Genomic DNA, 11667 nt, shown 5'->3' with positions numbered 1-11667 from the left:
AATGCTCAAACTATTAGCCAAGATCAACTGTTGGTAATTTTATCTATAAGGTTTGAGGATTTTGCCACTAATTATATTAGCGCTGTACGGACCCTTTTAATCGAGTTTCGAATTTACACAATTAGTACTTCTATTATCGATTAATTTTTAAATAAATAATGGTTCGATGAATGTCTCAAAGTAGGAATCGAAAATCGTCACCATGTAAACACGAAGGCACGATCATCGATCCTCGTGTGGCGGAACAGTTTACTGTACTTTTTCCATCGACCCTGGAATTTGAAGAGGCCTTGGAAATAGTAATTGAAATTACTTTTACAGTATTATTTTATTCATAAAATTAATTATTAAAAATATATCAGGGTTAACAAAATTTGGCCAAAATTCAAATGAATATAACAAAAGTATGTCGTAATTTATTACAATACTTTCGTATAAATACAGTAGTTTTTCTTTCTTTCTTTCAATAAATACAACTATACGTAAATAGAATCTCTTGATCTATATTAAAATGCTGACAGTTATAAAAATGAGTAAAAATTTGCGTCTGTTGGCGCAAACGTGAAATGCGGCACAGTCTTACATTGTAGGTTCTCACCGTTTCGTGTGAAAGAAAAAAATATATTATACGTTTATTGTATAGTGTACCATTAACTTTAAACTGAGGATAGTAGGAATGGAAACTGTAACTTGTCCCCAAGAATTAGAGCAAGTTATTAGCACGACATTGCGCTTCGTCTATATACCCGCTCTGGAAAATTTTGATGGTTTCACCTCGAACAATTTTCTAACAAAATATATTTGCACCGTCGTCGTGACTATTATGACCGTTATCTGAGTAATGGACCACATTTGAACGTAGAAATTGTTGTCTAGTAGTAAATTGAAATCTCGTTCTTCTCTACTTCTGCTTAAATATTGTGTCTGGTACATATCATTGACGTTCTTTTCCACAGTTGATACCGAGGTCTATAAAAGAAACAAATTACTGCGATAAAGTAAACAATGTTTTAATATTGTGCAAAAAATATTAGAGATTTTTACCGTAAAATTATCAACAGAAAGATTCAAATCTTCCAACTCCTTAGCATATTTATCCCACTGATCGTACCTGTAAAAGATGGTGTTTTTAAATAATATTAATCAAAGTACATAGGTGATATATATTATAGTAATGTTACCTGATCACAGAAATATATAAATTGACTAATTTTGAAGCAAATCGTGAAAACTGATTATCCACGCAAATACAATAATATCCAGCCTTCTTCACGGATTCCTGATAAGCTGAATTAGCAAGCCATTGATACGGATGAACTATTACACCGTCTGGATTTCTTACAGACATAGCAGCTTTACCATCTCCACCTCTTATCACCTATAGTAAAAGATATCATCTTATATGTATGTGCTAGTTCATAAAAAAAGCCATAAGTTTCTAAATTTTGTTTAGACTGCTTAACAAATAGAACTTTCCTTTATTTTGACCATTTACTGGTTAATATATATATTTTTTCTTTTATTAAATTTATTTAATCTCGTGTGTTTAGATCTCTACTCAATTGTCGTTCAAACTCTTTTTCTTTCTGTTATGAACAATTTTTCTATTTTATACGATAAAGACGATACAATTGTTGTTGTTCACGTTGCTTACAACCATATGGCGAAAGTGATGCTGAACCGGCATACAAATTTATAATTCGTTTGCGTAAACGAATAACTTGAATCGAGCAATCAAGCGGTACACAACTGTGACATACCTGGAAATCCACATAAAAATCGGCCCCGATGGAAGCATATTGAAAGTAACAATCCTCCTTTCCCGCATCGACGTGTACTTTATAGTTCACTATTACGAACGGCAAAGGCTCGTTCCAGGATGCGGACAAGCTGTCGTTCACAAGGCCGAAAACCACCCCGAGAACCAGACTTCGTAAAAAATGATACATTCTATGCGTTTGATCGAATAGATCATCACAAATGATCCACCCGTCCGACAATCGCTTTCACAACGACTGACAGAAAAATGTACTATAAGTTACAAGTTACAACTTCGGCTCTACAATGCAACCATACAACCACAAACCAACTCTCGCGCTGGCATCGGTATCGGTATCACATCGACAATCACATACACAGAGTATGCACTATATAAGAGGCGAAAACCTGTCCGGTTTTTTAAGTAGTATAGCAAAGTCATCGATAGCGAAACCCACTGAAACTATTAAGCAAACAATGCCCAGGGGTAAGAACCATTTGTTGGATTACAGACGAGGCGTAGGATCTATATCACGTCTGCGCTATAATCATTCGAGTAATCTGTCGATAACTTTTTGCCAGTACCTCTAGCGTTTCGTTTTTCGTCGCTGCGGTCAGTGGCGCTGATTGTACCCATGTACACTAAGAACATTAGAGTTAAAAACTATGCGAAACAATTCCAAAACATCTAGTAGAAATTTTGATCCGCAATCTACAACGAAAATAGAAATAATAAGGAGATAGTTGTGTTGTTTGTGGATCTTGGTAACATAGAAAATTGTATTTTATTCGGGCATCGATATTCTCATTTGTTTTAAATCAACCGTGCGGAACTGGTTGCGCATTAAAGTGGTGGGGATAAAAGCGGTCAGAATTCAGAATGAAGGTGTAGAAATAGCTCAGTATGGTGAAGACTGCCGTATCGTGTTATCGTAGTAGGAAAGAAAGGATTTTCGTTGGTAGTGTCGGTTGGATAAGTGGGGGGTCTACAGCTAATCCCGTATTTGCGGTGTACACATACAACATAAAATGTGTACACAATAATTGCAGGCAAGCTAATTACTTTTATCCAAGTTAAATTAATTATGAAATCATGGCTGTTGTAATAGAAACCACTATAGGAGATTTCATCGTTGATTTGTATACGGACGAACGACCGCAAAGTAAGTGGTAACACAGCGTAGAGGTTAAGTATGCCTCCACTATGGCATGTATCGTAGCTTACTAATTTCGATGATCTCTTGTAGCGTGTAGGAATTTCCTGAAGTTATGCAAGTTGAAATACTACAATTGGAATCTGTTCCATTCGGTTCAGAGCAATTTCATTGCCCAAACTGGAGACCCTACTGGCACCGGTAAAGGAGGTGAAAGTGTTTATGGGGTCGTGTTAGGCGAGAAAGCACGGTATTACGAGGCGGAACAGATGCCGAAGATAAAGCATGACAGGAGCGGACTGTTATCTATGGTGAACTGTGGTAACAACATGCTGGGCTCTCAGTTTTTCATAACACTGGCTTCGGAGCTTCAGTCTCTGGATGGAGAACACTGCGTATTCGGTGAAATCACAGAGGGTTTGGAAATTATTTTCAAGCTCAATGAAACTATCTGCGACGGTGATCATAGACCCTACCAAGATATACGTATTTCCCACACTGTTATTTTGGAAGACCCCTTCGAGGATCCCAAGGGTTTTATCGTTCCCAGTCAAAGTCCACCGCCTACAAAGGAATGTTTGATGGTAAGAATTCTCCCTTTCTTGTTTCAAGCACGCTTAAATTATTCCCTATGATTCTTAATAAATGTATTTGCAGAGCGACAGAATTGGTGCAGATGAAGTAATAGACGACACAGCTGGCATGACGGTTGAAGAGATAACGGAAATGCAAAAAGAAAAAGAAGCAAAGGCTAGAGCCACGATATTGGAAATCGTAGGCGACATTCCAGATGCAGAAATGGCACCACCTGAAAATGTTCTATTCGTTTGCAAACTGAATCCCGTTACAAACGACGACGATCTCGAAATCATTTTCAGTCGATTTGGAAAAGTTGTCGGGTACGTTGCTAAACGTTTTATTCAACTGGTTTACTTTACCACCTTTGTTGCCAAACGTGGCAAAAGAAAGGTTTAAATCAATGCTGGAACGTGTTATTTTCAGGTGTGAAGTGATCAGAGACCGGCAATCCGGGGATTCTTTGCAGTATGCGTTTATAGAATTTGCGGAACGGAAGAGCTGCGAGGAGGCTTACTTTAAAATGGACAACGTGCTGATCGACGATCGCCGCATACATGTTGACTTCTCGCAATCGGTAGCCAAGATGAGGTGGAGAGGCAAGGGTAAAGGGATACAATACTTCGACGAGAGAAACGAAGAGGTGGATAATAAGAATCGGAGGAAGGCTGGATCGAGAAACCAGAGGAGGGACGAGAGCAGCGAGGACGTCAAATACAGAAGGGAAACAGATAGGAGAAACAAGGAGGAGGTACTGGAGCACAGAAAGCACGAACGGAGGAAAGAGGATTTCGAGTATTCGCGAAATGGAGGAAAGTACTTGCATAAAGAGAGGCACAAGGAAGGAAGATACCGCGATGACTCCTCCGAAAAGTACGAGGACGAGTCGAGACGGAAGAAGGATAGAAAGCATCGAAGCAGAGAGAGACACAGGGATAAGGGTCGGAGTAAAAAAGAAAGCTACAAGGAACATAAGTCCAGTAAAAGGTACGATAGCGACAGGAGAAGAAGGGATAGAGACACTTCCGACAGCGATAGCGACGATTCTACGCACGGAAAATCGGAGGAGAGACGTTCGAATAAGAAGAAAAGAGATCGAGATCGATCGACAGATAGGCATGGGAAATCAGAAAAATATAAGAGAAGGAAGTAATGTAAATAGACCCCCTAATCATAAGGCTATACTACCGTACGTCGGAAGTGCAGAATACCATACGAATATATTTTGTGAAACAATGAGTCGAGCAATCGACAAGTCATTTTTATAAATATTTGCTTGTGTTTTTAAGCGAATAAATTATTACGTAATTTACAATGGTGATTCATTATCTCGTAAATGAATTCTATCGCCCAATTTCGTTCCATGATTTGTCGGTGTCACTCCTAACGACTGAGTCAGCGGTAGTTCGCTGTCATTTGCGAAGATGTCGCGATATATTCCAGTCCGAGAAAGTTACGACGTGTGTCCTATCTTTTGAAATTTATTATCAGTCAATTTTCGCGTCTTTGGTGCGTTGTGCGTGGACTCACCACCGGCGGCGACTCTACGACTCCGAACGGCTTGTAAGTGTGTTGCAAGAAATTTGTTTGGGTTGTTTGTATTGTGAGGTTATGTCGAGCGCGTGCGTTTCAAAAAACGAACGGTCTCGTTTCTTTACTCGGAGCTTTACTTGACTTTGTCTTCGATAGCTTCTTTTCGCTGCAATTTCCTCTAGACGATTCTGCAAATTTTATCAGAACGACGCTGTTCGATAGGATACCGTCTTTGGGTCTAGTCACGTGCACGAGCACGTGGTGCAACGAGCGCGCGCGTTCGTTCCCATTTCGAATAATGAATCGTCCGACCGTTCGAATTGTTTCGAACAAGAAAAATGACTTTTGAAGCAAAAACAACGAGAGAAGCAAAATCTATTAAGAATATTAGATGGTCGCTGGCCGACGCTTCGAACGACCGGTGTGTTCGAATCGTGGTTTATTTTCGACGAAATAACACGCGATTCCAGGATTTCGACGGCGTTATGCAGCCGCTTGTGCTATACTTATGCTCACACGTTTTATTTGCTATCGTTGCGTTATACATTGTCACGACGAATCCCGGTGGAACGCGACATCGAGACGTTCCCTGACGATTCCACGTCGAGGGGGATGAATTCTTGTCGTTTCGGTTCGGTTCAACTAGGGGGAGGGTTCAGGTCACGTGGTTTTTCTGTTATAATACAGGCGGGAAATTCGATATGGCGTGGGCACCGAATCACAACGACAAGGAAACATGCGCGTACAATGTTAATTAAATGATAAAACGGCGCTGAATAAACTATCGGGTAGAAAATACAATCGTTGACAGCGATCGCGATCGTTATCGTCTGTTCGGGTTAAGGATGGACCGCGTCTTTACAGCAAATTTTACATAAAACAATCGAACGCGCAGATGCAATAACTTGCGTACACAGGCTCGATACGTTCTACGTTTAAACGTGTCAAGATTAGAATGCGTATTGTGTCGATAACAAAGATTTCAGGATGGGTGGTTCGCTAACAGTTAAATATTATAATACTAGGAGAGACTATCTACTCAGACTTATCGGTGAAGCGTGAGCCGCGCCGTTTTCGTTGCGACCGGTTAGCATCTTTAACGAGAACAGACCATAGATCGCCAAGATCAAAGATCGAGAAGTAACAAACAGGATTATTGGGTGAGGGGTTTGATAGATCTAAATAAATAAAAAAGGGGGCGCATAAAAAGACTACGTGAACGCGTTACACGTTTCTCCTCGCGAAACGATTATAAATAATTGCTCGAAGGGTGCACGCGGCCTCTCTTATCCTCTCTCTTTCTCTCTCATTTTCTCTCATTCTTGCTCTCTCTCTCGCGTGCACATTCTCTCTTTCTCATTCGCCGCTTTCTCTCACTGTCTCCCACCCTCTGTCGACGGAGGAACCATTCAGCCGCAGAAAAATACTTTTTTCCCATCCGCCATGTTCGTTTCGAGGATAGCAGGTCAACAAAGACGCGTGCAACGAAAAAAAAAAGGAAAAGTCGCGAAGACAGTGTCCCGCCGTAAAAGAATTAGTCGCTGATTTTCCTTTTGTTTCCATTACGGATTGCAAATCGTTTGCGGTCTATTATTTTATTCGTTTCTCCCCGAGAAATTCGTTCGCAGCGCCCTGGCCGTTGCACCCTTCTCGCTTAAAGCTACCGAATAAATACCTATTCGCCATTTACGATTCTAAATGGCACGTCGAGGACACTTCACTCTACGAAAATCATAACGCGGTCTTTTTCCGGTACATTTCCCGTTCGTGTTCGTCCATCATCGATTTCGATTCGTGAGTGAAAGTAGTCCGGTGGGGGGAGGGATATATTGATTCCCGTGCGCGAATGCAGCGTCCTCGATCATCGGATCAAATGATTATACTGCTGAATACTAGAAGCGAAACGCGCGCGCGCGCGCGCGTCCGATCGGAGGATGGGATAACGGTGTACGCGGGACAAAACGGTTTATCGTCGCCGTCGCTGTCGCGGACTATTCTCTCAATCGAACGGGTCGCAGAGGCTCGCGCGTAGCGTCGGAGCGATTCGCGTGCGTCAACGAGGAATACTATTTTTTTGTTTTCGTTTCGGGCCGAGCCTAGTTTGCGTCATCCTCTTTTTCTAATCGAGCAAATCATCTTGTACGGAACGATATTGAGCCAATTGACGGGGCGTTTTTCATCGTCCCGTCACGCTCGCCTCGGCACGCAAACGGTTCAATCTCGTCGCTCGCCTATAAATCATCGCTCCGCGACACACGCCGCGACCGCACGCCTTATACAACATTTACAGCCGATTACGAAACACAAAGGAGCCGCGGTTCTCGAACTGCCCGATCGCGCGCCGTTCACCCTCGTCGCCCCGACGAATACCGCCCGCGAGAGTAACGATGGAAAATATATAATATTATCTGTCGGTCGAACGTCGCCCATCTCCGGCCACCCTTCGGTTCGGTGACGCGTGTCCGAGCCAGTCGGACAACGCGTCCGCTCGTTTCCCGGGTTTCGAACGGGTCCGGCCGCGGCAATAGATTATTTACATCTCCGTCAGGTACGCGGCTCTCCGAAACGGGGCTGAAACGTTCCGGGGACGACGACGACGACGACCACGTAACCGCTCCGGTCTTTCCGCGCTCGGTCCTCGCCCTTCGTCCTTCGCGATCGCGGCGACGTCCGAACATCCACAAAAATTCCAACGAAGTCGCTACGGTGGTTTCCGACGAGATTTCCGTGTGCAACGCTGCGGCGTCCGTTTCGTTCGGAGCGGTCCTCCGTGGCGGAGAACGACGGTTCGACGGTTCCTCTGCGGTATTCCCTTCCGGCGGCACGCGTGTTTCGCTTGGTTGTCCGAGGCGAAGGGTGCGAACGACCACTGCACCCGGTTTACTTGTGCAGCTGCCGCTTGCGGCCCATGTTGCAGATCTTGAAATGGCACAGCGTCATATCTGTCGGGAGCAAATCGAAAAAGAACGGCTTTAATGAACGGGTTGTGAAACGCTCGCCGCCTCGGCGAGCTGGATTTTCGGAAAGGGGGTCAGTTTTCTCGAAGGATCGCGATCAGGCGGGACCGTCGTGGCTCGCGACGCCTTTTGTTTTCCAGTGACCGGCCTGACGTCACCGGGAATCAAGAGTCAATTGGCGTAATCGATCGATTTGCTCGCGGGCGCGTTCCACGGAACGAAACCGCGCGATTCCGCGTTGCTTTCGACCGAGCGAACCGGCTCAGCAGGGAGAAATAGATTTATAAATAAATATCTCGATCTTCCCGTGTAATAGAATATAATAACGATACTCAAATACGTTCGAAATATTGAATTTTCCTTATGGAAAAAGTTACTTCAAATAACTTCGTTTAAGTCTGATTAACTTCGTCTAACCCCTTGTTTCCCGAATCACCTCTGGGCCACCTACAGTCTATCGACTGTCAGAAAATATCTCTGGAATTGGATGTCGGCAGATCATATCAATTCCGTGTTAGCGATCCGCGAAAAATCCCGGTCCCGCGACGAGAGATTCTCGTTAGCCGGTAAACTTTCCGAGGGGAACGAGAAAGCGCGAGGTTATTGGTAGCCGCGTCCAGGTTCTCGCGTTTCCCGGCAGCGAAGCACCGTTTGCCACCCGGGTCACGTCCGGCCGACTTAATCACGGAGAGGGCGGACCGTTGCCGAGGAAAATGCGAGAGAGGCTTTCGAGCGGAAGAGGCTCGAAAGTTTGCCGCACGGATTTCCACGGAATCGCGGCTTCCGTTACGAGGAAAAGATCGCTTCCGATCGCCGCGATGGTTTGGGCTACCGGATATCTGCGAGGGGCAGGGCAAAGAAGATAAATGAATAGATATATGAATAATTAACAGTAAATAATTAACACGTTCCGTGCCGAGCTGTATTTAGTCGACTCTTCATTCTGGTCAATTGAAACTTTAGTAAATCAATATATTATATTTATCAATTATTGTCAATGTAACTATGAAGCAGACTTATTGTAGATTTATTTTTTTGGTGGATATTATTTCTTGGATTCTAACTTGTCATAAAATATTTTGTTAACGAATATTGTTATTGAATAGCTGTTTCAGCGTGCATTACCAGTGGTACGCGTGGCACGGAATTTGTTAAATAGAGGGTAGGCGACGAGAGACGGATACTCACAGGTGAGCTCGGTCCGTTTCCCTGAACGTTGCGGCTGTCTGACGACGGCGTTCGGTGTCGGTAGTTCCTCGGGCGAGTAACCTGCCGGCGGGACCACCCTCGGCACGGCCTTGTCCTTCCTGGCCTCGAACGATTCAATTATGTACTCCTCCATCACGTCCAGCTCCTTCTTTCGCTCGTCCATCTCCTTCTTCTCCTCTTCCATCTGCCTCAGCTTGTTCAGCATGATCTAACGAGCGACGTCGAGCGATCAAAACGAGCGGTCGTTTCAAACATTCATTCGTTTATTCGCGAGAAATGATCCTTCGGCAGCGCGTGGGAGTGGGGGGAACTAATTAAAATTCGTGCAAACGAGAGATCGCTCATCAACCCTTTGCGTTACGATTCCTTTCATTCTGTGTTTATAAGCGCTCCTTCATATTTTTCGTAATAGGACCAGATCATTTTTGTTTCTCGCATTGTCTTTACTTTTTGGAGAAATTTATAATATAAATATTTAATAGATTTTGTGTGGAATATTTATCGCGAGTCTGACTTGTTATTACAGGGGGTTGAAAGCTTGGTATAGCGATTGTCGGAGTTTATGTATTCACAGCAGAAATAGATGAACGAAAAAATGATAGAGAAAAGACAGAAGAATTTATAAATATTGTCTCATCGCTGTATTAACACTTTACCGACCGGTCATTCGGTCCTGTTAATAATAATAATAATAATAATATTAGCATGAATCAACATTTATTTATATTATCCATTTTATTTATTCATAATATCTATTTGATTTATTTTATTCACCGCGAAAGGTATCCAATATTTTAAAAATTATACAATAATCGGTAATAGATAGCAATTTAATGATTGCCATGACTGATTTATAAATTTCCGGTCGGCAAAGCGTTAACGTCGTTAAAAGACAAAATACAATTTCATCCATCCTTCCGTTTCACATAATCGTTAGGACAAATTCTTATTTAGCCTAAAAATCCACGGTCCAGCGACTATAATATATAAAACAGTGCAAAGACGATCCCAGCTCCAATTTCCATCGATTCTCGTCGCGGCAACCCGTTCGCGTACTCACATAGTTCTCGGTGTTCTTGAGGAATGCCTCGCTGTCGTAGAGCAGCTCGGGCGGTATCGGGTCGATCTGCGCGGCGACCATAACGTCGTCGTTGCAGAGGCAGAACAGTAACAGTGCCAGCAGACACAGGCCCGTCCGTTTCGCGCTGGACCTTCCCGTCATTCCCTCTGTCCTCTTTATCGCTGCAACGAGAGAAAAAAAGACCATCGGTCGAAGATCAGGTGAATCTCTTCCTCCTCCTACGAGCTGTCGCAACTTTCGCGGAATACAGAAAGAGAGGCCGGATTATCCGGGATAAGAGTCGGCCACGAGAAAGAGAGAGAGCGAGAGAGAAATCGGAGTTCGGTATCTGTGTTATTAAACCGTCTCTCATCCATCATTCAGCGGCGCGCCCCCTCGAATCGAAGCGGCGCGACGCGCTGCCGTCCCGAATTATACGAAGATCACGGCCGAAGCTACGGGCGCTCGATCATCGACGCGGTTTAGGGACGAGTCGATCAATCGGCGCGAGGAAAAAGTGACAGTACGCCGGGGAGAAACAGGCGACGGAGTTGCCAGAACGCGGGACGGAGAGATATAACAGGCGTTTGGTCCGCGGCGCGAGTATTTATTTTTTTCGAGTCGGCGGAGCCTATCAAACGTCGATTTATCCTCGAGGATCGATCGCTCCCGACTTTCCACCCTGGTTTTCATTTTTTCTTCTTCTCTCTCTCTCTCTTCGACGGAGTGGCCAACCGTGAATATCGTCGCCGTTGAACCACCTTCGATCCCCTCGCGACACAATTGGTCGTTATCGCGCGCCACGAGCTACCTCGCACCCTTAACGCTCCGCCGATCCTCGCACTCGTTTTTCGCCGTCAACGAGGGCGCCGTTCTCACCTGCCACGCTAATTTCACCGACGCCCTATCCTCACCGTGGTCCGAGGCAGCCCTCCGCAGCCGCAGATTGATCAGCCGGTGTCTTCGCAATTTATTTCGATTCACGGCTTTATCCACGGTTTTTCCCGACGTCTGCTCGGATTTTCTCGCGTTCACGGGGGGTGGGGGGGAGGGGGTGGGGGGGGGGGGCACACGAACCTGTAGCGAGGATTAAAAGCGCCTATCCTTATTTTTTTTATTCTTTATATGGTGTAGGGGGGTCGAGTGTGTGTAGGGCGAAGGCTAGGCGCGGAAGATCTTATTTTATTGGAGAGGAGTTAAAGTTATCTTTGAAAATAACATCGTCGAGAATTACATTTTTCACGGCTACGATACTATACATCCGATTCACTTCGGATATCACAGAAATATTCTACATACATTATTTTTATATTAATTTATTATTAATATATTAATTATATTTATTATTATATTAATATATTAATTATATTTATTATTATATTAATATATTAATTATATTTATTATTATATTAATATATTA

The 11667-nt window shown here is 43.8% G+C and overlaps 3 protein-coding genes across 4 annotated transcripts in view; 1 reads left to right on the top strand and 2 right to left on the bottom strand.

The window, feature by feature from the left end:
* Nucleotides 1-384: 384 nt before the first annotated feature.
* LOC144474831 (transmembrane emp24 domain-containing protein 6) lies at nucleotides 385-2189 on the bottom strand. The gene is made up of 4 exons (XM_078190160.1): nucleotides 1761-2189; nucleotides 1182-1378; nucleotides 1045-1111; nucleotides 385-969 (listed from the first exon to the last, which is right to left on the bottom strand). Exons 1-4 carry the CDS (start codon nucleotides 1947-1949, stop codon nucleotides 739-741), a joined length of 684 nt encoding a protein of 227 aa, XP_078046286.1. The 5' UTR covers nucleotides 1950-2189; the 3' UTR covers nucleotides 385-738.
* A 466-nt stretch (nucleotides 2190-2655) lies between these two features.
* LOC144474785 (peptidyl-prolyl cis-trans isomerase sig-7) lies at nucleotides 2656-4833 on the top strand. Its single transcript, XM_078190050.1, has 4 exons — nucleotides 2656-2921; nucleotides 3006-3496; nucleotides 3570-3811; nucleotides 3915-4833. Exons 1-4 carry the CDS (start codon nucleotides 2852-2854, stop codon nucleotides 4639-4641), a joined length of 1530 nt encoding a protein of 509 aa, XP_078046176.1. The 5' UTR covers nucleotides 2656-2851; the 3' UTR covers nucleotides 4642-4833.
* A 695-nt stretch (nucleotides 4834-5528) lies between these two features.
* The window catches only part of LOC144474786 (uncharacterized), a 10352-nt gene continuing 4213 nt past the window's right edge, over nucleotides 5529-11667 (bottom strand). For both annotated transcript variants that reach the window (XM_078190052.1, XM_078190051.1), the window contains 3 exons: nucleotides 10248-10429; nucleotides 9167-9395; nucleotides 5529-7963 (listed from right to left, as the gene is read on the bottom strand). In XM_078190052.1, coding sequence (XP_078046178.1) covers nucleotides 7902-7963; nucleotides 9167-9395; nucleotides 10248-10409 — 453 coding nt within the window. In that variant the 5' untranslated portion in view covers nucleotides 10410-10429 and the 3' untranslated portion in view covers nucleotides 5529-7901. The remainder of the gene's footprint in view (nucleotides 7964-9166; nucleotides 9396-10247; nucleotides 10430-11667) is intronic.

The sequence above is a fragment of the Augochlora pura genome, chromosome 9 (assembly GCF_028453695.1).
Source record: "Augochlora pura isolate Apur16 chromosome 9, APUR_v2.2.1, whole genome shotgun sequence".
NCBI classification, from domain to species: Eukaryota; Metazoa; Arthropoda; class Insecta; order Hymenoptera; family Halictidae; genus Augochlora; species Augochlora pura.
Note: the sequence above shows the minus strand (reverse complement) of the source record. Positions and strands in the feature narration are given on the sequence as shown.

Coding starts and splice junctions, on each gene's coding strand:
- LOC144474831 (XM_078190160.1), bottom strand. CDS start 1,949: ATGTATCATTTTTTACGAAGTCTGGTTCTCGGGGTGGTTTTCGGCCTT. Junction 1,379..1,760: donor ATTTTTATGTGGATTTCCAG/GTATGTCACAGT, acceptor CTTTTACTATAG/GTGATAAGAGGTGGAGATGG. Junction 1,112..1,181: donor TTATATATTTCTGTGATCAG/GTAACATTACTA, acceptor CATCTTTTACAG/GTACGATCAGTGGGATAAAT.
- LOC144474785 (XM_078190050.1), top strand. CDS start 2,852: ATGGCTGTTGTAATAGAAACCACTATAGGAGATTTCATCGTTGATTTG. Junction 2,922..3,005: donor TACGGACGAACGACCGCAAA/GTAAGTGGTAAC, acceptor GATCTCTTGTAG/CGTGTAGGAATTTCCTGAAG. Junction 3,812..3,914: donor CGATTTGGAAAAGTTGTCGG/GTACGTTGCTAA, acceptor TGTTATTTTCAG/GTGTGAAGTGATCAGAGACC.